Source organism: Myotis nattereri (assembly GCF_964212035.1).
Source record: "Myotis nattereri genome assembly, chromosome: 3".
Classification (NCBI taxonomy): Eukaryota; Metazoa; Chordata; class Mammalia; order Chiroptera; family Vespertilionidae; genus Myotis; species Myotis nattereri.
In genome coordinates, this window is record NC_138077.1 from 106,243,865 (window position 1) to 106,267,913 (window position 24,049).

At 36.8% G+C, this 24,049-nt stretch overlaps 1 protein-coding gene across 1 annotated transcript in view; it reads left to right on the top strand.

Annotated features, from left to right (window-relative positions):
• HLTF (helicase like transcription factor) overlaps positions 1–24,049 on the top strand; it is a 147,415-nt gene that overhangs the window by 111,817 nt on the left and 11,549 nt on the right. Inside the window, exons 15-23 of the mRNA XM_081087453.1 lie at positions 1,057–1,195; positions 3,389–3,524; positions 4,843–5,022; positions 8,195–8,319; positions 8,773–8,951; positions 10,506–10,631; positions 10,950–11,062; positions 11,407–11,587; positions 23,902–23,982. Of these exons, the coding sequence (XP_080943579.1) occupies positions 1,057–1,195; positions 3,389–3,524; positions 4,843–5,022; positions 8,195–8,319; positions 8,773–8,951; positions 10,506–10,631; positions 10,950–11,062; positions 11,407–11,587; positions 23,902–23,982 (1,260 nt within the window). The remainder of the gene's footprint in view (positions 1–1,056; positions 1,196–3,388; positions 3,525–4,842; positions 5,023–8,194; positions 8,320–8,772; positions 8,952–10,505; positions 10,632–10,949; positions 11,063–11,406; positions 11,588–23,901; positions 23,983–24,049) is intronic.

The following is a 24,049-nucleotide window of genomic DNA, read 5'->3' on the forward strand; positions in this document are numbered from 1 at the left end:
AGAAAGGGAGAGATGGAAACATCAATGATGAGAGAGAATCATTGAATTGGATGCCTCCCGAATGCCCCCCACTTGGCATCAAGCCTGCAACTTGGGCATGTGCCTGAGCTGTGTATTGAACCATGACCTCCTGGTTTATAGGTCAACACTCGACCACTGAGCCACAATGGCCAGGCAAAATTCCAGTCTTCTGATAAGCACATTTACTTTTACATAAAAGAAAGTAGTTATGTTGTATTCAAGTATTTCTTGTGATAATTTTTATATTATCAGTATATAGAGGTCTAGTGCACGAAAATTCGTGCACTCGGTGGGAGGTTCCTCAGCCCATCCTCCGCCCTCTCACAGCCTGGGACCCCTTGGGGGATGTCTGCCTGCTGGCTTAGGCCCACTCCCCACAGGCCTAAGCCAACAGTCATACATCCCTCTTGCAGTCCAGGAGCCCTCGCTCCTTACTGCCTGCCTGCTCACTGCTTCTTACTGCGCAGCTCGCTGCTTCTTAGTGCTGCCTCAGAGGCGGGAGAGGCTCCTGCCACCGCCGCTGCACTTGCCCAGCTTCTGGCTGAGCTGCGCTCCCCCTATGGGAGCTCACTGACCATCAGGGGGCAGCTCCTGCATTGAGCGTCTGCCCCCTGGTGGTCAGTGCACGTCATCGTGACCAGTCGTTCCAGCGTTCTGTCAATTTGCATATTACCCTTTTATTATATAGGATTTTAATCTGAGGCAGAGTACTTCAGTGTACTGGACCAAGATCACAGCAGATCAAGCCTGGTTTGATTACCTGGCTTTGAATGCTAGCTCTTCCACTTCCTAGCTGTGATACTTTGAACAATATACTTCACATCTTGGTGCTTCAATTTTCTCATCTGTAAAAAAAGAGTGATAATACTTCATAAGCTTGTAAACATTCCCTAATTTAATATATGCAATGCTTAAAGCCATACCTAACACATAGTAAGTTGATATTGAGAATACTAACTCATATTACTTATCAAATTACATAAACTACTATTTTACTTTCTTATGTTTTTCATTCATATGAAACATTTATTTCAGATGAAAGGTGATAGTCCATTACATAGCATAAGGTGGCTAAGAGTGATCCTGGATGAAGGACATGCCATACGAAATCCAAATGCTCAGCAGACTAAAGCTGTACTTCATTTAGAAGCAGAAAGAAAATGGGTATTGACAGGTAATGATAGCATTACACTTTTTAAAAAATTCCCAAATATGTATTGTTCAGTGAGTTAGTGAGGTAACTTTGTAAACTTCAAGTGGATATAAAGACTGTTCCAATATTAATCCTAGCAATCATTTAATAAAATATTTGACTTGTTCAGTTTATGGGGCAACTAGACTTATTCTTGAACTGTGGACATTTATTAGATACTTTAATCCTTCAATTAGAATCTTGATTTCTCTACTTGCCATTTTAGAGTCTGCTTTACTAGAGGATGGGGAAGAGAAAATAAAATCATATTAGTTTTTGCTTTCTTGCTAGTGCTGTTGATTTAAAAATCAAGTAAGCAATGGATTGGAAGAATTAACATCATTAAATGTCCAAACTACCCAAAGCAATCTGTAGATTCAATGCATTCCCTATTAAAATACCAATGGCATATGTCACAGATCTAGAACAAATACTCCAAAATTTTATATGGAACCAAAAGAGACCATGAATAGCCACAGCAATCTTGAGAAAGAAGAACAAAGTTAAAGGGATCACAATACTGGATATTAGGTTACACTACAAAGCCATTGTAATCAAAATAGCCTGGTACTGGCACAAGAACAGGCAAATAGATCAATGAGACAGAACAGAGAACCAGAAATCTACCCAAGCCATTAAGCTCAATTAATATTTGATAAAAGAGGCAAGAGCATACAATGGAGTAAAGACAGTCTCTTCAATAAATGGTGTTGGGATAATTGGGCAGATAAATGTAAAAAAAGTGAAACTAGACCACCAACTTAAACCAGACACAATAATAAGCTAAAAATGGATAAAAGACTTAAATGTAAATCATAAAACCATAAAAATCTTAGAAGAAAACCTAGGCAGCAAAACATCAGACACCTCACATAGTGGAAATTTCACTGGTATATCTCATAGGGCAAGAGAAACAAAGGAAAAAAAAACAAGTGGGACTCCATCAAACTAAAAAGTTTCTGCACAGCAAAAGAAACCACCATCAAAATGAAAGAGAACCAACCAACTGTATGGGAGAAATATTTGCCAATGATACATTTGATAAGGGGTTAACATCTATACACTTCCAAAAAAGACATACAGTTGGCCAGGAGACATGAAAAATGTTAAAAGTCACTAATTGTCAGAGATGCAAATTAAAATGACAATGAGGTACCACCTCACACCTGCCAGAATGGCTACCATCAATAAATCAACAATTGACAAGTGCTGGGGAGGATGTGGAGAAAAAGGAATCCTAGTACACTGCTGGTGGGAATACAGACTGGTACAGCCACTATGGGAAACAGTGGAGTTTCCTCAAAAAAAGTAAAAATGATGCTGCATTTTGACGCAGTGATTGATCCACTTCTAGGAATATATCCTAAGAATCCTGAAACGCCAACCAGAAAGAATGTATGCACCCCTATGTTCATAGCAGTGCTATTTACAATAGCTAAGATCTGGAAATAGCCTAAGTGCCCATCAGCAGATGAGTGGATAAAAAAGCTGTGGTACATTTACACAGTGGAATGCTATGCAGCTGTAAGAGAGAAGGCTCTGTTTTCTTTTGAGACAACATGGAGGGACCTGACCATTGTCATGTTAAGCAAAATAAGCCAGTCAGAGAAAGAATAATATCACATGATCTCACTTGTGGAATCGAATGAACAAAATAAACTGATAACTAAAATAGAACCAGAGGCATGGAAACATGGAACAGACTGACAAATCTCAGAGGGGAGGAGATGTGGAAAGAGATTAACCAAAGAATTTATATGCATATGTGCATAACCCAGGGACATACACAATAGGGTGGTGAAGCCCTGGTGCAGGGTGGGAACTGGATGGAGGGGAGCAATGGAGGAAAAAGAAAAAAGTATGACATCTGTAATACTCTCAATAATAAAGATTTTTTTTTAAAGTCAAGGAAATTTTCTAGGTAAGGAGAAAGTTGAGTTTAGTGGGTCTGTAGTCTTTTTTTTATTTGTTAGTATGGCAAATGAGAGCTAAAAATTAGAGCAAACAGTATTTTGAGATTACGTATATGTCTAAGAAGGGATTATAGTCACAGGTTGATGGTGGGTGTGCCTGGTACAGAGTGTCCATTTTGAGCTATTGTCTCAATTCAGCTAGATAGATATACTGATTGGATATTCTGGTTATAGAATTGTAACTATTTCATGTTATTTTTAGGTACTCCAATTCAGAATTCTTTAAAGGACTTGTGGTCTCTTCTTTCCTTTTTAAAACTAAAACCATTCCTTGATAGAGAGTGGTGGCATAGAACAATACAGCGACCTGTCACAATGGGAGATGAAGGAGGACTTAGGTAAGTAATTTCATGATAACTGATTAGTTACAAATAACTGTTAGCAGCTTGAACCAATTTCCACTTTCATTACTATTTAACTTGGCTATTGGCTTTAATCTCCAAAAAGTGTTACCACTTTATGCCTTTGACTCTCAGAACCTAGTGATTCTTGTTTGGGGAGATAAAGATTTAAGTAGTGACAGGAAAAACTTTGTAGGCCCTGAGGGTCCAAAATGCACTCAAATTTCATAACTTATCTTGTATAGCTTTATACAGTGGTAATTTAATGATGGAATGATGTACAGTGGCATCAACAAGAGTTTCATAAGAGGAAGTTATTTCTGGTGGAGTTAGGTAAATGTTAAGAACATAAATAAAATTCAGCTTGGCAATAGCCATTTTTACAAGGTACTAGGCTAATGTATTTTAACTTTTTTGCCTAGAATATTCGTTTTCAAACAGAGGTTTTGGGATTATCTAGCCGGTTATGAAATTACTTAAAGAAGAGGGCAGCTAGCATTATAAGATTAAAGAAAAAAGCAGAGTGCATCACACATGGTATTTTGTGGAATGTTTGTTTCTGTTGTATGTGTTTGTTTATATGTTTGCTGAATGGACTGAAATTTGTTTCTTACTCTGGGTTTTAGTGAAAAAGATTCAAAACCCACTAACCTAGCTTGTAATACCGCCTCTTTGATTCCTTCAAATCAGCTATTTAAATTCTAATTTAAGAAATGGTATTTATATTTCAGTGTTAGAAAAACCTTTTTTAAAAAAATTGGCATGCCTCCTTTTATTCTGATACTGAAAAGGGGGAATGCCAAATTATAGAACCTATAAGGCATTTGTCCCTCTTCTGGGTTGTTATATTGTGTTATTTTTTTCATTACTTAATAAAATTTATTTATGTACCTTGATTTTCATGTTACTAAAATACTTTTTGAAGGTGTTATATTTTTATGATATTTAGTATAATTCCTTTCACTTAATAGGTGCTTATTAAGAATGTGAGTATTGAATATGGGTGATATAGCTGAAGAACTGAGAAGTAAAAGGGTTAGAAATTAGAACAAAAATGGGGAGAAGAGCAGAGATTTTCAATTGTGTGACAGGTATTGAATTAGGGCAAATTTCAATGTATTTGTTGCTGTAATTTTCTGTTTGTAGAATATGTTTGTGATGATCAGATTGGATAAAAGTCCAAGTAAGAGACTAAAAAAGGAATCCTTTGCTAAGTTTATAAAATGGTAATAGTTTAAAATATTCTTTTTTGTTCTTGTTGAATCAACTTATATAGAAATAACAAATTATGTAATTATTTGTTTTATTTTTCTAGGCGTTTACAGTCCCTAATTAAAAATATTACACTTAGAAGAACCAAGACAAGCAAAGTTAAAGGAAAACCTGTTTTGGAGTTGCCAGAACGTAAAGTATTTATTCAGCATATTACACTTTCAGATGAAGAGAGAAAGATTTATCAGTCTGTGAAAAATGAAGGCAGAGACACTATTGGAAGGTATGGAGAAAACCATTTTAGAAAAGAATTTTTTTTAAAATATATTTTATTGATTTTTTACATAGAGGAAGGGAGAGAGAGAGTTAGAAACATCGATGAGAGAGAAACATCGATCAGCTGCCTCCTGCACATCTCCTACTGGGGATGTGCCCGCAACCCAGGTACATGCACTTGACTGGAATCGAACCTCGGACCTTTCAGTCCGCAGGCCGACGTTCTATCCACTGAGCCAAACCGGTTTTGGCTAGAAAATAATTTTTGTTTTGCTTTTTATTTTGCTTTCCATTTAACGCAATAGCATTCTTAAGATACGTCAGCAATAAAGTCTGAAGTATACTGAAAGATAATCTGCTTTCTTTAACTATATTTTAACTACTTTTTATGAGTTAATAATTGAAGTGAATGAATATTATAATTCACCAGGTTATTTTTTTTCTTTTTCTTTTTTTAAAAATATATTTTATTGATTTTTTTTACAGAAAGGAAGGGAGAGGGATAGAGAGTTAGAAACATCAATGAGAGAGAAACATTGATCAGCTGTCTCCTGCACACCCCCTACTGGGGATGTGCCCGCAACCAAGGTACATGCCCTTGACCAGAATCAAACCTGGGACCCTCCAGTCCGCAGGCCGACGCTCTATCCACTGAGCCAAACTGGTTAGGGCTCTTTTTATTTTTTATTTATTGATTTTAGAGACAGAGAGAGAAATATTGATGTGTTGTTCCAATTTTTTATGAATTCATTGGTTGATTTTTGTGTATTGGGAGGACACTCTAACCAAATGAGCTACCTGGCCAAGGCTTTTTTTGTTTAAATTAATTTTTTAATTGATTGAAGAATTTCTTGAGTTAGGAAAAAATTCAAAGTTTACATGAAAAGGCAAGTTCTGATTGCTTGCTTCTACTTCCGACTGTTTCATGGGAGTAGATAAAAACAATGAGAGAAGTATGTATAGGGAAAGTATACCTATTAAGGACCAAAACTTGGGGGATTGTCCACATTCAAGAAAGAAATAAGTAAATAAAAAAAAAAAAATAAGGGAGATTCCAGCAAGTGGAGAAGTGTGAAGAAAGTAGAGAAAACTGTTATAGAATTTTAGGAAAGAGGAGAATCAAGAGAGAATGATCAATAGTGTCACAGTACAGACATTTGGAAAAGGCTATTTAATGTGGTGATTCAGAAATTACTGGTGTAAACTCTCAGAGTAGTTTCACTAGAATAATGAATTAAGTAGCTATATTGTAGGACTAAGGAGATTGCAAAGAAGTAGCAGCTATAGGGGTGGACAATTTTTTACAAAGTTTGTAAAAGTGAGACTTGTAGATAGGATCAGATTTTGTTTATGGATCAATTATTTTGATAGTTTTATTTGGTAACTGCCTTGAGAGGGATTGAACATAGAAAAGATTACAGGTACAAAAGAGAATGAAGCAAATTGATGGAGAAGAACGAAGCCTGGGGTGGTAAATACTAAAAAGAATATTAAGAGAACAATCATTGAGCTGTAAAACCAAGGTATATGAGATAAGGAAGGCCACCATAAAAAAGTAAGGTTTTTAGAGTGGTAGAAAGGTTTCATGTGGTATTTTCTAATAACACGTGGAAATCTAGGAATAGGAGTTGGCCAAGTAGATTAAAGGGGCTGGGGATTAGAAGAATGTGAGAAATTCTAGTCCAAGCAAGGGCATGGTTGATGTTAAATGCCCATAGGAACCAGAATGAGTAGGAGACAAGTGAAGGCAAAACAGGGCTCAGAAAATAGGGGAATCTACAAAACGTAAAGAATTTAGGTGAATTACAAGGTGGGTTTAATAGGAATTAAAGATATTAAGAAAGATTGTTCTAAGCAGGTTTCAAAGTAAAGAGGCACAGAGCAGTTAGGTAAAGTCTATTGTGTCACACAACTAGTGAATGACAGAGTGGTATTTAAGCTCAGGCATTTTGGTTCTAGAGCTAATAAGTTTAACCTTTATAATATACTGCCTTCCATTCTTCCATTCTTGAGTACTTAGAAGTATTTGTTCCCATAATATTACTGTTACTAGTAACAGAAGGTATTTTATATCATTTACCATAGCGAGTATTCTAAATACTCTGCATTTATTAACTTTTTATGACAACAGTCCTCTAAGGTGTGTATTATTACTGTTATGTCACTATTACAAGCCAAGGAAGCTCAAGACAGAGGTTAAGAAACCTGCCCAAGGTTTTGCTCTTGGCCAGGTGACTCAAATGATTGAAGCATGAAAAAAAAATCAATAAATAAAATTAGATAAAAATAAAAAGGAACAGAAACCTGCCAAAGTTCATAGTTAAATCGGCAGAGTAAGGTTTTGAATTCAAGACAAGTCTAGTTATAGAGTCTGTGCTCTAATCATTAGGCTAAATTTCTTTTTCTTTTTTTTAATTTTAAAAGTATATTTTTATTGATTTCAGAGAGGAAGGGAGAGGGAGAGTTAAAAACATCAATGATGAAAGAGAGTAATTGATCAGTTGCCTCATGCAAACCCCACACTGGAACTCTCTTGCTCTTTCCTGTTTGTAACTTAATAGGTGAATGTTTTTAGTTTTTTCTGGACTATCTATTTGCAAGAGATTCATATGAAGGGGACGGGGTCAAAACTGTGCCCAGACTGGAATGAAATGTCTCTATTTAGTTATGACTTAGGGTTACATGTGAGTTCTTTTAGGTTTTATTTGTGCTCACATAACAGATCAGAAGCTTTAAGTTTCTAATAGTGTGGAATACTGTGTCCATAGTCTTTTCTGTGTGTTTCCTTATTCAGCTTACCTTCACTCCTTCTTGGTGTAAAACTTGTATAGGGAAATTCAAGCCACTAGTTGTGCACCTGGTTTTGTTTTTTGCACATTAGAGAAGTTTATTTCACCCCAAGGCATGTGGTCTATTTTGAAGAACTGTGCTTGGAAGGTCTGTTGAGAGCTGCAGTCATGTCTTTTGGCATCTTCCTATCCGACTCATACTGCAGTTGGCAGCTATTTCTCTCATATTTTGCTTTTTTGTTATAAACCATTCCTGGTTTCATTAAAAATAGAGTTTGCTTTTCTGTTTTTTATTCTTGTTTTGTAATTTCTGGAGAATAGAACAATGCAATTTTTATTCTACTGGTTTAGAATAGGAAACATTGTCATATTTAACATTTTTACCTGTAGGTATTTTAATGAAGGGACTGTCCTTGCTCACTATGCAGATGTCCTGGGTCTTCTGCTCAGATTGCGGCAGATCTGTTGTCATGCTCACCTTCTTACCAATGCAGTGTCTTCTAGTGTTCCCTCAGGTAAGTAATTAGGGCTTGTTTACACCATTTTATTTGTTAGAGATACTTAAATCAGAAGGAGAAATTTTTCATATACCTAAATTTAGTTTGTCATAGATATTGTTTTTAATATAGAACTCAACTGGGAATATACCCCAAAATCTTATACTAATGAAATGGGATATTAATGAGTTCTTCCACTATTTTCACTAATCGATATTCTTGGATCTACCTTTTATTCTGTGGTAGTATGTGCAGATTGTGTTAAAACGATGCTTCTGTGCAAGGTGTATTATGTGAGTTGGCTACTATTTTAGCTTCTGGATTTTTCTTAAAATTTAAACCATGCTTTTTGCCTTTAATAGAAAAAGACTAAAACTACCAAAGCAAAATTTTCTCCTGTATAAGGAAGATTAACTTGTCTAGTCATATTACAGATTTGCTCTGAAATTAATTTTTCAGCCTTTTCTCTAGGAAATGATACACCTGAAGAACTACAAAAAAAGTTAATAAGAAAGATGAAGTTAATTCTGAGCTCAGGTTCCGATGAAGAATGTGCAATTTGCTTGGATTCATTAACAGTTCCTGTCATAACACACTGTGCACACGTCTTCTGTAAACCCTGTATTTGCCAAGTCATCCAGAATGAGCAGGTTTGTTTTATGCTTCATACAGAGTCAGTGTTTGATGGAGTGACGCATTAGTTTTGAATGTAATGGAAACTCAAGTCCAATAGACTGACTATAAGAGTTTTGCACTTGGATTTACTTATGTACTTTTCATGGTTAATTATATCATTGTTTTAATAGGTGATATATTTCTTAAAATTGAAAGCTTTCAACCTAAAAAGACATTATTTGTTTGGTGGCATAATTGTTTACATCATTGCTGTCCAATAAATATATAATGTGAGACACAAAGGTAATTTTCATTTTTTTAGTAGAAACAGATGAAGTTACCTCTTAGAATATATTTTTATTTATTTAGTATATCTAAAATATAAAAATTATTGAGATACTTTATATATTTTTAACTTAAAACTTTATTAATACAATTTAAGTTCAAATTCCAATGGTATTGTGTACACGTATAGCAGATCTAAATTTGACTTTGTCACATTTCAAGGACTCAGTTGTTACATGTAGCTGTTGCCTATGGTATTGATTAAGGTACATCTAGATTCTTATGTATGGTAGAATTTTTTGAAGTAAAATAATCCTTTAAGCAGTCCTTCCACTGAGATAGAATTTTGAAAAACAACTTTGCTGTGTAACATACATATAGAAAAAAATGTACAAGTCATGATTGTACAGCTCAGTAAATTATAAGTGAACACATCCAAGTAAATACTACCTAGGTCTCCTTGGGCTCCTCCCAATCATTTATCCTCTCCCTTCTCCTTAAAGGTAACCCCACTATACTGACTTCTCACATTGTTTTAGTTTCAGAATCTTTTTTTTTTAAAATATATTTTATTGATTTTTTTACAGAGAGGAAGGGAGAGGGATAGAGAGTTAGAAACATTGATGAGGGAGAAACACCTATCAGCTGCCTCTTGCACATCCCCCCCTGGGGATGTGTCCGCAGCCAAGGTACATGCCCTTGACCGGAAGCGAACCCGGGACCCTTCAGTCCTCAGGCTGACGCTCTATCCACTGAGCCAAACCAGCCAGGGCCAGAATCTTTTTTATTATAATGATATTTGGTATGTAGTTACTTAAGAGATAATCTTATTTTATTATCATGTCTTGGTACAAATAGACACAACAGATACTATTTTGAATGAACCAATAGGATTTAACAGATCTAGACTGGCTCTCCAAGCCATTAAGGAGGAAAATTTTTTCCCTTCTAAATAGTTTGAACTGGTATTCTATATTGTAGTTAGGTTGAAGAAACTGTTACTTATGTTTTTTATTTTACATGTCTGTAGATAGTATGTCATTTATTGTTTCAAGTTCTTAATGTTAGTTGAGATCACATATTTTATTCTCTTTTTTTCCCATATCACTGACCACATTAGAGTATTATATCAGCCTGGAGTTCAGCACATATGGATTTGTGTCATGGGTGAATCTGACAAAAGGTTTAATAAAATACTAACTATTAGAGAAATAGAATTGATAAAGTTTTTTAAAAATTCTAGCTAAATTTGTATTTCTGCTCCTCTGATAAGTGTCACTCATATTTTGTTCTTTCGTATGTAGCCACATGCTAAATGCCCTTTATGCAGAAATGATATACATGGAGACAATTTATTAGAGTGTCCTCCAGAAGAACTGACATGTGATACTGAGAAAAAGTCTAACATGGAATGGACATCTAGCTCGAAGGTAAAATATTTGGTTATTTGTTTATGTCAATGTAAAGAAATACCATGTATAAAACTAATAATTATCCTTTAAATTCATCATTTGAATATTATACTTTTCAGTGACTATTGGCTTTTTTATTTCTAGTGGTGATTTTTCAGAGGAAAAAGGAGGTTTCAGGTTATGGAGTATTCTTTCAGTCTTAATTTTTAAAATTGGTGGTCTTCTACTTTTGCATTTTAGGGGAATAACATAGCACTTTTCTCTTCATAATAAAAAAATATGGATACGTTTTGCCAATTCCAAATGGAACCTAATGGGTGTCCAAATTTTTTTCAGATCAATGCCCTAATGCACGCATTGATTGACTTAAGAAAGAAGAACCCCAACATAAAGAGTTTAGTTGTTTCTCAGTTTACAACGTTTCTGTCTTTAATAGAAACACCACTCAGGTAAGTTTAACAGTGTTCCTCACTTTTAGTAAAAGATTTTTATATATGTTTTGATTTGGATAACAAAAAATACTTACGTTTTATCAGTTTTATTCATTCATCTATCTAAAATAAATTTGAGAATCACAATAAAGAATATTTCCTGAGTACATGGGATTTTAAAGATTAAGTCTGAATTTATTGAAAAAAAATTGACTGCAGAGCCTTACATTGTAGTAGATGGTTAGTAAATATTTGTCAAAATAAATAGAGTGAGAGAATTAGTTGAATAAATACATTGTAATTACTTCACATGTTTTTTTAGTAAAGGAAGTGTTATTTATCTCTTTTGTCCCCTCCTTTAGAGCCTCTGGATTTGTGTTTACTCGTTTGGATGGTTCAATGGCCCAAAAGAAAAGAGTTGAATCAATTCAGTGTTTTCAAAACACTGAGGCAGGATCTCCAACTATAATGCTTCTATCCTTAAAAGCAGGTGGAGTTGGTTTGAATCTTTCTGCAGCTTCTCGAGTGTTTTTAATGGACCCAGTAAGTAATTTTGTAGACTTTTGCTATGTTATCACTTCTATTAAAAAAAGAACAAAAACTATTTGGTAAATACCTATGTAGTTATAATTGATTGTGAAAATTCCTTAGGCAAACTTTAGAAATAGATAATTACTTTCCAAGTTAGATTACAACCAGAGCCATATTTAGGCATGCAAGGGTTTCACATTAATGTCATGGGTGGCAGTGGTCTGTTGTATTTTCTTGCCTTAGTTTTGTGAATGAAGTTTTAAATCTGTTATAATGTTATTACTTTATGGTTATATAGATAGTCAGCGTATCTACAGATTTTTATATATTAACCCAATGAAAATTCTAGAGACTGATTTTAGAACAAATTCCAAAATTATTTTATTTTTTGGTTATGATCTTAGTACTTGATAAGAAAGAAGCTATTAATATCAAATAGAGTAATTTAATTAGTATTATAAAGTTTATCAGAGAAGACCCTTTAGCAGTTATAGTAATACTTACTGGAGGTTTTAGCAGTTTTTGTACTCCTCACCCAAGGATATGTTTTTATTTTTGTATTTGTTGACTTGAGAGAGAGAGAGAGAGAAACAGAGAGAGAGAGAGAGAGACTTGTTGCCTTCTGTACCATCCCTGACCAGGAATCAAACCTGCCACCTTTCAGTGTATGGAACAACACTCCAACCAACTGAGCCACACCAACCAGGGCTTAACAGTTTTATAGTAAGTTGATTGTTTGAGAATTTGAAGCTTTCAAATGTTGTTTCTAACTTTAAAACAAAAGCCAAGTCCCCCAAAATAAGATTCAATCAGAAAAATTTGCTCATGAAAATCTTTTACCTTGTTGTAGGAGAGTTAAAGTTTCTTTTGATGTGTAGTTATGAGCCTTTGATAAAGTTAATTGCTTCATCACTCGTGAGAATGGGAGCTATCAGTTTTATACTTTCATGAGATAAATTTGATTCCTGGTTGTCATACTAGATATATTATTGCGAGCTCACCATAAAGTTTCTAGACAAATACAGGCAATGGAAAGGAACATTTTATCTGGGCTCTTGGCATAATGGTTTCAAAATGTGTCCAATTGTGAAATAGAAAAAATTCACAAAATTTGATTTCAGTTTTAGAAAATCATAAACTGAGTATATCCTCAAATCCAACTTTTATACCAAAACACCCAAAACTCAAATTTCAGCAAGTTAATAGTAAAATCTTTTTCCTTAATCTCAAGGAAACTTTAAAAAGAAGAAGATAAAGCCATAACAGTAAAAATCATGCTGTATAAAGTGTTCCTTTTCCCCAAAACATTCTGTTTTCAGTTTCAAGAATCATCCCATAGTTTAAATTTTTAATTTTTTTAACTTATCTTTATTGTTGAAACTAATACAGATGGATCTTTTCCCCGCATTGACCCCTTCTAGCCTGCCCCTGCCCTCCCACCCCAGGTCTTCATAACACTATTGTCTGTGTCCATGGGTTATGCATATCTATACTAATAAAAGGGTAATATGCTAATTAGACCAGGAGACCGGACGTCTTCCTACCATCCGACTTCCTTCTGGACAAAGCCATGGTGGTGTGGGCTGAGGCAGAGGTGGTTAGGGGTGATCAGCCAGCAGGGGAGGGCAGTTGGGGGCCATGAGGCCGGCAGGGTAGGGCAGTTGGGGGCCATCAGGCTGGCAGGGGAGCGGTTCGGCAGCGAACAAGCGTATAGGCAGGCAAGTGGTTAGGAGCCAGCGGTCCTGGATTGCAAGAGGGATGTCCGACTGCTGGTTTAGGCCCCATCCTGCAAGTGGTTAGGAGCCAGTGGTCCCAGATTGCAAGTCGGACACCCCCCAAGGGGTCCTGGATTGGAGAAGGTGCAGGCCGGGCTGAGGGACCCCCCTCCCCGCCCCCATGCACGAATTTCGTGGACCAGGCCTCTAGTATGCTTATAAATTCTTTGGTTAATCTCTTCCAACCTCCCACCTCCACCCAATGATTTCCCTCTGAGATGCCTCAGTCTGTTGCATGCTTCTGTGTCTCTGGATCTATTTTATTCTTTAGATTCCACATGAGAGAGATCATGTTATACATGTCTTTTTCTAACTGGCTTATTTTGCTTAGCATAATACTTTCCAGGTCCCTCCATGCTGTCTATAGTTTAAATTGTCCCTACCCTGACAATTCATGCTATTGTTTAAAAACCACTTGTTTCCTATCTTTCTAGTCTACTGTTGAAACCTGCCATTGTGTTCTTTTTTTTTTAATTTGAATTCTCTATTGTTTAAAGTATTACATGATTCTCCTTTTTCCCCCATTGAACTCTCTCCAGCCGCTCCCACCCCCCAGCACATGCCCTCACCCCCTACTGTCTGTGTCCATTGGTTATGCTCACATGGATGCATATAAGTCCTTTGGTTGATATTTACCTCCTCATCCCCCACCTCCCCTCATAGGTTGGACAGTCTGTTGCATGCTTCTATGTCTCTGATTCTATTTTTGTTCATCAGTTTATGTTGTTCATTATATTCCACAAAGAAGTGAGATCATGTGTTATTTATCTTTCTCTGACTGGCTTATTTTGCTTAGCATAATGCTCTCCAGTTCCATCCATGCTGTTGCAAATGGAAAGAATTCCTTCTCTTTTACAGCAGTGTAGTATTCCATTGTGTAGATGTACCACAGTTTTCTAATCCACTCATCTGTTGATGGACACTTAGGCTGTTTTCAAATCTTAGCTATTGTAAATTGTGCTGCTGTGAACATGGGGGTGCATATATCCTTTCTGACTGGTGTTTCTGATTTCTTGGGATATATTCCTAGAAGGGGGATTACTAGGTCAAATGGAAGTTCCATTTTTAATTTTTTGAGGAAATGCCATACTGTTTCCACAGTGGCTGCATCAGTCTGTATTCCCACCAGCAGTGCACGAGGGTTCATTTTTCTCCGAATCCTCTCCGGCACGTGCTGTTTGTTGATTTGTTGATGATAGCCATTCTGACAGGTGTAAGATGGTACCTCATTGTCATTTTGATTTGCATCTCTCCGATGATTAGTGACTTTGAGCATGTTTTCATATGTCTCATGGCCTTCTGTATATCTTCTTTCGAAAAGTGTCTACTTAAGTCCTTTGCCCATTTTTGATTAGATTTTTTTATCTTCCTTTTGTTAAATTGTATGAGTTCCCTATAAATTTTGGAGATTAAACCCTTATCAAAGATAACATTGGCAAATATATTCTCCCATTCAGTGGGCTTTCTTGTTGTTTTGTTGATGGTTTCTTTTGCTGTACAGAAGCTTTTTATTTTGATGTAGTCCCATTTGTTTATTTTCTCCTTAGCTTCCATTCTCCTAGGAGCTGTATCTGTAAACATATTGCTATGACATATGTCTGATATTTTGCTGCATATTGATTCTTCTAAGATTTTTATGGTTTCCAGTCTTATGTTTAAGTCCTTTATCCATTTTGAGTTTATTTTTGTGTATGGGGTAATTGCTGGTCTAGTTTCATTTTTTGGTATGTATCTGGCCAATTTTCCCAACACCATTTATTGAAGAGACTGTCTTGTCTGCATTGCATGCTCTTGCCTCCTTTGTCAAATATTAATTGAGCATAATGGCTTGGGTCAATTTCTGGGTTCTCTGTTCTGTTCCATTGGTCTATATTTCTCTTCTTGTGCCAGTACCAGGCAGTTTTGAGAACAGTGGCTTTGTAATATAGCTTGATAGCTGATATTGTTATCCCTCCAACTTTGTTATTCTTTCTCAAGATTGTTGCAGCTATTCAGGGCCTTTTTTTTTTTTTAATTCCAGATAAGTTTTTAGAGAGTTTTTTCTAGGTCTTTGAAATATGCCATTGGTATTTTAATGGGGATTGCATTGAATCTCTGGATTGCTTTGGGTTGTATGGACATTTTAATGATGTTGATTCTACCAATCCATGAACACAGTATATTCTTCCATTTGTTTATGTCTTCCTCTATCTCTTTTTTTAGCGTCCTGTAATTTTCTGAGTATAGGTCCTTTACCTCTTTGGTTAAGTTTATTCCTAGGTATCTTAATTTTGTTGTTGCAATAGGAAGTGGAATTGTTTTTTTAGTTTCTCTTTTTGTGAGTTCACTATTGGTGTATAAAAAAGCCATAAATTTTTGGGTGTTAAGTTTGTAACCTGCTACATTGCCGAATTCATTGATTATGTCTAGTAGTTTTTTGATGGAGTCTTTAGGGTTTTCTATGTACAATAGCATATCATCTGTGAATAATGATAATTTTACTTCTTTTCCAATCTGGATTCCTTTTATTTCTTCTTCTTGTCTGATCACTATGGCTAGCACTTCTAGTACTATGTTGAACATTAGTGGTGAAAGTAGACATCCCTGTCTTGTTCCTGTTCTTAGGGGAAATGGTTTTTGTTTTTGCCCATTGAGTATGATGTTGGCTGTAGGTTTGTCATATAAGACTTTTATTATGCTGAGGTATGATCCCTCTATTCCCATTTTGCTGAGCATTTTTATCAGAAAAGGATGTTGAACTTTGTTAAATGCCTTTTCTGCAGCCATTGAAATGATTATGTGATTTTTGTCTCTCAATTTGTTTATGTGATGTATCACGTTTATTGATTTGCAGATATTGTACCAGCTTTGCATCCCTGGAATAAATCCCACTTGGTCATGATGTATGATCTTTCTAATGTAATGCTGGATCTGATTTGCTAGAATTTTGTTGAGGACTTTATCATCTATGTTCATCAGGGATATTGGCCTGTAATTCTTTCTTTATAGTGTAATTATCTGGTTTTGGGATTACAGTAATGCTGGCTTCATAGAAAGAGCTTGGAAGTGTGCCTTCTTCTTGAATTTTTTTGAATAGTCTGAGAAGGATAGGTTTTAGTTCTTTGAATGTTTGGTAAAACTCCCATGTGAAGCCATCCGGTCCAAGGCTTTTGTTTGCTGGAAGTTTTTTGATTACTGTTTAGTTTCATCAGCAGTTACCAGCCTATTGAGGTTTTTTGTTTCTTCCTGATTGAGTTAAGAAGGTAGTGTTTTTCTAGGAATATGTCTGTTTCATCAAGCTTGTCCAGTTTGTTGAAGGAGAGTTGTTTGTAGTATTTTTTTATAATCCTTTGTATATCTATCAGGTCAGTTGTTACTTCATCTCTTTCATTTCTGATTTTATTTTTGGGTTCTCTCTCTTTGCTTCTTGGTGAGCCTGGCTAGAGGTTCATCAATCTTTTTTATCCTTTCAAAGAACCAGCTCTTGGTTTTATTGATTTTTGTGGGGTTTTTTTGGTCTCTATGTCGTTAATTTCCGCTCTGTGTTTATTATTTTCTTCCTTCTGCTTACTCTGGGCTTTTCTTGTTGCCTTCTTTCTAGTTCTCTATGTTGTGGGATTACAAAATTTATTACCATTTTTTCTTGTTTTTTGAGGTAGGCCTGTAGAGCTATGAACTTCCTTCTCAGGACTGTTTTCACTATGTCCCATAGATTTTGGATTAATGTGTTTTCATTGTCATTTATTTCCAGGATGCTTTTTATTTCTTCTTTGATCTCTTCGGTAATCCAGTCATTATTTAATACCATGCTGTTTAGCCTCCAAGTGTTTGATATTTTTCCCTGGTTTTTATTGTAGTTGGTTTCTAACTTTATGCCATTGTGATCTGAGAGATGCTTGATATGATTTCTATCTTCTTGAATTTGAAGAGACTTTGCCTGTGTCCTAATATGTCATTTTTTTTTTTAATGTCCTATGTGCACTTGAGAAGAATGTTGCTTTGGGGTGAAATGCTCTGAAGATGTCAGTTAATTCCATCTAATCTAGTAAGTCATTTAGGATTGCTGTTTCTTTGCTGATTGTTTGTTTAGAGGATTTACCCAGTGATGTCAATGGGGTATTAAAGTCCCCTACTATGATTGTATTGCTGTCAATCTCTCCCTTGATCTCTTCCAGAGTTTTTTTTTTTTATGTATTTGAGTGCCCCTGTATTGGGTGCATATATGTTTACCAGAGTTATATCCTCTTGTTAAATTGCTCCCTTTAGTATTATGAAGCGGCCCTCCTTATCTCTTGTGATGGCCTTCACTTTGAGGTCTATTTTTCAGATATAAGTATTGCTAGCCCAATTTTTTTCTTATTTCCATTTGTCTGAAAAATTTTTTTCTATTCCTTCACTATCAGTCTGCATGAGCCCTTTGTTCTGAGGTGGGTTTCTTTTAGGCAGCATTTGTATGGGTCATATTTTCTTATCTGTTCAGCAACCCTATATCTTTTGATTAGAGCATTTAATCCGTTTATTTTATTTTTTTTAAAAAATATATTTTTTTGATTTTTTACAGAGAGGAAGGGAGAGAGATAGAGAGTTAGAAACATCGATGAGCAAGAAACATCGATCAGCTGCCTCCTGCACATCTCCCACTGGGGATGTGCCCGCAACTCAGGTACATGCCCTTGACCGGAATCGAACCTGGGACCTTTCAGTCCGCAGGCCGACGCTCTATCCACTGAGCCAAACCGGTTTCAGCGGTCCGTTTATGTTTAACGTTAATATTGATAGGTACTTGTTTGTCGCCATTTTTATTCCTTCTTCCCTTTCTATTTCTAATTTTTATAGCAGTCCCTTTAGCATTTCTTGCTTTTCTGGCTTGGTGGTAATAAACTTCCTTAGCCTTTTTTTGTCTGCAAAGCTCCTGATTTCACCTTCAATTTTGAATTATAGCCTTGCTGGGTATAGTATTCTTGGATTCAGTCCCTTGCTCTGCATGACTTTGTATATTTCATTCTATTTCCTTCTGGCCTGATGTGTTTCTGTTGAGAAATCAGTTGATATTCTATTGGGACATCCCTTGTAGGTAATTTTCTGTCTCTCTCTGGCAGCCTTTAAGATTCTTACTTTGTCGTTGATATTTGCCAGTTAATTATGATGTGTCTTGGTATCAGTCTTTTTTGGTTCATCTAGTTTGGGACTCTTTGTGCTTCTTGGACTTGTGTGGTTTTATTCTTCCCAACATCAGTGAAGTTTTCTGTCATTATTTCTTCAAACAGATTTTCTATTCCTTGCTCCACTTTGTCTCCTTCTGGCTCCCTTATGTGGATTTTGTTTCATTTCATAAGCTCCCTTAGGCACTCCTCTTGCTTTTTAAGTTTTCTCTTCAGTTGCTACTATGCTTGGGTGGTTTTTTAAAAATATTTTTTTTATTGATTTTAGAGAGGAAGGGAGAAGGAAAGAGATAGAAACATAAATGCTGAGAGAGAATCATTGATCGGCTGCCTCCTGCACACCCCACAATGGGGATCAAGCCTGCAACCTAGGCATGTCGCCTTGACTGGGATTGAATCTGGGATCCCTCAGTGCACAAGCCAATGCTCTGTCCACTGACCCAAACCAGCTAGGGTTTGGGTGTTTTTTTCTACCTTGTCTTGTAACTCACTGATGCGGTCCTCAGCAGCTTCTATTGTACTGTTGAAACTTTCCATTGTGTTTTTTATTTTGGCTGTGTCATTCTTCATTTCCCCTTGATTTGTCTTCATTTCCTCTTGATTCTTACACGTTATTGAATTTGTTTTTCATCCTTTTCAGTGTCCTTATAACCATTGCTCTTAATTCTTTCTCTAACAAATAGCTTGCCTCCATTTCATTTTTTTTTTTTCTGGTGATTCTTCCTTTTCTTTTGAATGTGGTTTATTTCTTTGTCTCCCCATATTTGTTGTTCCTTTGTGATTATTTCTACATATCAGATCAAACTATTATGCCACCTAGATTTTTTGAGTTTGTCTTATACAATAGATGTTTTGTAGGACTTAGTGGTGCAGTCTTTCCAGTCTTCTGGGATGGGCAATCTAGGAATGGCCCCTACTTGGAATATATGGGTTCTCTTCTTATATTTGTGTCTTGAGTGTTATTGTCTCATTCGTGGATGGAGTCTCCTCTCCGGGTGTCTGGTTATGTGGCTCTCTCTCTACCATGTCATGCCAACCATTATGGAGGTGCTGACTGAACAGCACAAAATAAAACATAAGACACGACACAAAAGGAACAGAACACTTTACACAAGACACCTATAACCCCAATAGGAGTGGCCACCAGAGAAAAGAGAATTAGGAGAGAGGAAAGAGAGCAATAAAGATCACAAGAAAAGAAAAAGAAAAAGAAGAAAAAGAAAAAAAGGAAAGACTATGGAGACACAATACAACAAAACAAACAAATAAACCCAAAAGCACAAACAAAACACACCCAGAAGAAGCAGGGTCAGAATCTGTAGAGGCAGAGCTTAAATACAGAAAAAAAGGTTAAGGAGTTGGATGAATAGGGGAAGAACCACTGTTTAAAAAAGAGGAAGAAAAAGAGTGGATAAGAAGAAAAAAATATGTATTTATTTTTTAAGTTTTGAAAAGGAGAATAGAGGAGAGAGCAGATAGGCCTGAATTTAGGAAGTGAAACTAATTTAAAAAATTAGGAGGAGAAAGGAGCAAGAGAAGAGAGGGGAAAGAATATTGAGTGCTTAAAAAACAGAAAAGAGACGGGGAAATGGAGTAGGAGCAGGGAAGAGGAGATTAGATATATGAATAAGCCAACGAGACTACAATAATAATACATCAGTAAAGCAGATAAAGAAAATTACTTTTTAACAAGTGGTAAAAAGAAAGAAAAGGTAAAAGCTGAAGTGGGGAAAGTAGAAGAAAAACAGGATGAAAAAGGGAGAAGCGAGGAAGAAAAGGTGAAAATAAATAAAATAGAATAACAATTAAAAAATAAATACATAATACTAAAGAAATTCAAAAATTTTTAAAAATATTAACCCTTTTCGGTCCAACGTCAAGGCTGACTCGACAGACCAGGCGCTAGTAGCAGGTCCAACGTCGAGGCTGAGGTCAACACCGCAAACTGGTTCAACATTCAATCCCGTCAGTTAATTTGGACCAGACTGTTTGAATTCCAAAAATAAAATTGGACCGCAAAGGGTTAAAAATGTGGTGTCATTCGCTTTAGCTGTGTTTTAATGCCTGTTAGGACCCTACTCTTCTTTCTGCCAATTCTGGGCTTCCTGTTAGGTAGTTAGTTCCTAACCACTGTCAGTCACTGTCTTTGGCGATTAGCACCATGTTGAATCTCCAAGCTATCCACAGCTCCTCTGCTTGTGTCTATCTCCACAGGCATTGACTGCAAGGAGGCAGTACCAGTCTGCATGCTTTGCCTGTCTGCTAGCTGTCAATCTTAATTACTCAAGCATGTGTTTCTGTCGGGGCTTAAGTGGGGTTGGTGCTGTTTCTCTATCTGGGGATCAGATGGATGTATTTTTCCTGACCCAGGGCCACTCCTCCGAGAGTGGCCCAAAATATAGCTCTGGCCTTTGTTGGTCAGAGAGAGATCCTTGTATGGAGACCAGTGGGTTTGGCTGGCAGCCTGGTGTTTTTATTAGTCGGGTTCCCAGAACAGTGGGGTGCACCAGCACCTCTTCCAACCCAGCCACTGAGGGCTCTTTGGGGGCTATTCAGAACCTTTGTTTCCTTTGTATAGCTCAGAATGCAGGCAGGATGTGGCAGGCTGTATTCCCTACCTTGAGGCCACTGGGAAGGGCTAGCTCTTCTGGGGAGAAATGGCCACTTGGGTTTGCAGTGGTTCTCAACCTTCCTAATGCCGCAACCCTTTAATACAGTTTCTCATGTTGTGACCCCCAACCATAAAATTATTTTCGTTGCTACTTCATAACTGTAATTTTGCTACTGTAAACAATATGTAATTATATATGTGTTTTCCGATGGTCTTAGGCGACCCCTGTGAAAGGGTTGTTTGACCCCAAAGGGGTTGCGACCCACAGTTTGAGAACTGCTGGTTTAGAGAGTTAGGAAGAGTCTGGCCAGGTCTCACTACCCTGCCTCTCCTCAGGCTCTACAAATCCATACCTCTCCCTGCACCAGAGCCTAGGGTGAGTTTTTTTAACTGAAAAGTCCTATAATCTGGGTTTAGCAAATAAAAGTAAAGACAAAACAAAACAAAAGCAAAACAACCACATAACTGTGGGTTTCCCTCCCCATGGCACTGAACCACTTGGGTTGCTTTTCAGGCTGTCTTTTGGGGCGCAGTTCCCTGCGACTGTGATCCCAGGTAAACTGCCCAGGCACTAGCAGCCTTGAGGTTTTTACTTTTTCACAATTGGGTATTATGCCTGTTGCTAAGGTGACGCTGCTTTGGTGCAATGCAGCTTCCACCTCACCTTCTCGGCACAGAGGTCAGACATCCCTCTCTAGCACAGATCCCCACTCCTACCATTCTCCAGGCATCCTTTGCCCTTCCTTATTTAAAATTATGTTCTCAGTTGTTTCTTATTTGATAATTTTGGGTGGATGTTCTCCAGTTTAGTTGCTTTTTCCAGTCTGGCCCTGGGCGAAGATGCATGACATGTCTGCCTATTCGGCTGCCATTTTCTTCCCCTCCCTATCTTTACAGACTGCAGAACTTTGTATCTTTTCGGTTATTCTTCCTTTTTAATTGATTCACTGTTTTATTCTTCACCATAAGACAGTTTCTGTGATAATTCTTATGTTAGAGCTAATGTTACTTTTTTAGTTCAGTTTTGAAGTCAAACTGATTTCAAATATAGATACAGATGCAAATCAAAATGACAATGCGTTATCATCTCACACCTGTCAGAATGGCTATCATCAACAAATCAACAAACAACAAGTGTTGGAAAGGATGTGGAGAAAAAGGAACCCTTCTGCACTGCTTGTGGGAATGCAGACTGGTGCAGCCACTGTGGCAAACAGTATGGAGCTTCCTCAAAAAACTAAAAATGGAACTCACATTTGACCCAGTGATCCCACTTCTAGGAATATATCCCAAGAAGTCAGAAACACCAATCAGAAAGGATATGTGCACCCCTATGTTCATAGCAGCAAAATTCACCATAGCTAAGATTTGGAAACAGCCTAAGTGCCCATCAGCAGATGAGTGGATTAAAAAACTGTGGTACATCTACACAATGTAATACTACGCTGTGGTAAAAAAGAAGGAACTCTTGCCTTTTGCAACAGCTTGGATGGAACTGAAGAGCATTATGCTAAGTGAAATAAGCCAGTCAGAGAAAGATAAATACCACATGATCTCACTCATTTGTGGAATATAGAGAACAAAATAGACTGATGAACAGGGACAGATCCAAAGACAGAGAAACAGCGATCAGACTATTAATCCCCAGAGGGAAAGTAGGGGAGGGTGGGGGTAAGGGGAAGAGATCAACCAAAGGACTTGTATGCATGCATATAAGCCAAACCAATGGACACGGACAACAGGGGGATGAGAGCATGAGTGGTGGGGGGGGGGGGGGGAGGATGCGGGTTAATGGGAGGGATGATGACACATTTGTAATTCCTTAACTAATAAAGAATTTAAAGATGAAAAGAAAAAAAAAAAGAAAGAAAATTGCATCAATAAAATCTGAAGTTTTTGGACGTTTGATTATTCCTGAAATCTTTTTTGTTTTTTTAATGAGTGGAGGAAAGTGAAAAAAGAAACACCAAAGACCAGCAAAAGGAGAAAAAAATTTTTCATAAGTGGACCCTATTACCTCTTTTCTGATACAAATTAAGTTATTTAAAAGGATATGTTAACTTTTTTTCTCTCTGTTAAACAGACATAGTTCTACTTTAAAATGGGGGGAAAATTAGAAAATATTATGTGATTAATCAACAATCATTTACACTGTGTGCTTTCTTTATATCAGGCCCTGCATTAAATACTAGAAGTACTGGGGTGAAACGATTGGGGAGAGTACTTGCCTATCAAAGTAGTGTTTGGAAGTCTGAGGGGAGTGTAGATTTTTAAAAATACATTTTTATTGATTTCAGAGAGGAAGAGAGAAAGAGAAACATCAATGATGAGAATCATCGATTGGCTCCCTCCTGCATGCTCCACACTAGGGATCAAAATGGCAACTTGGGCACATGCCCTGACCAGGATTTGAACCGTGACCTCCTGGTTCATAAGTTGAAGCTCAACCACTGAGCCATGCCAGCCAGGTGGGGAGTGTGGATTCTTTGTCCCACAGTATTTATAATGTCAGTATTTGTGGCTCAGTTGGTTGGAGCATCATCCTGTACACCAAAGATTGCAGGTTTGATTCCTGGTCAGGGCACTTACCCAGGTTGTATGTTTGATCCCTGGTCATGGTGCATACTGGGGTGGTGGTGGGGACATTGGTGCTTCTCTCTCACATTAATATTTCTCTCTCTCCTACTCTATCTTCTTCTCTAAAATTAATGAAAACATATTTTCGGATGAAGGTTAAAAATATGGGGGGAAAATGGTGAATGAATACTGAAATAAAGCAGATCATGTTCTGTTTATTAGGCCTGGAATCCAGCTGCTGAAGATCAGTGCTTTGACAGATGCCATAGACTTGGCCAGAAGCAAGAAGTCATCATCACAAAAGTGAGTTTTGAAGCCATTTATCTTAAAATTAAGTTTTAAGGGTTTCTAAGTTATACAAATAATGCAT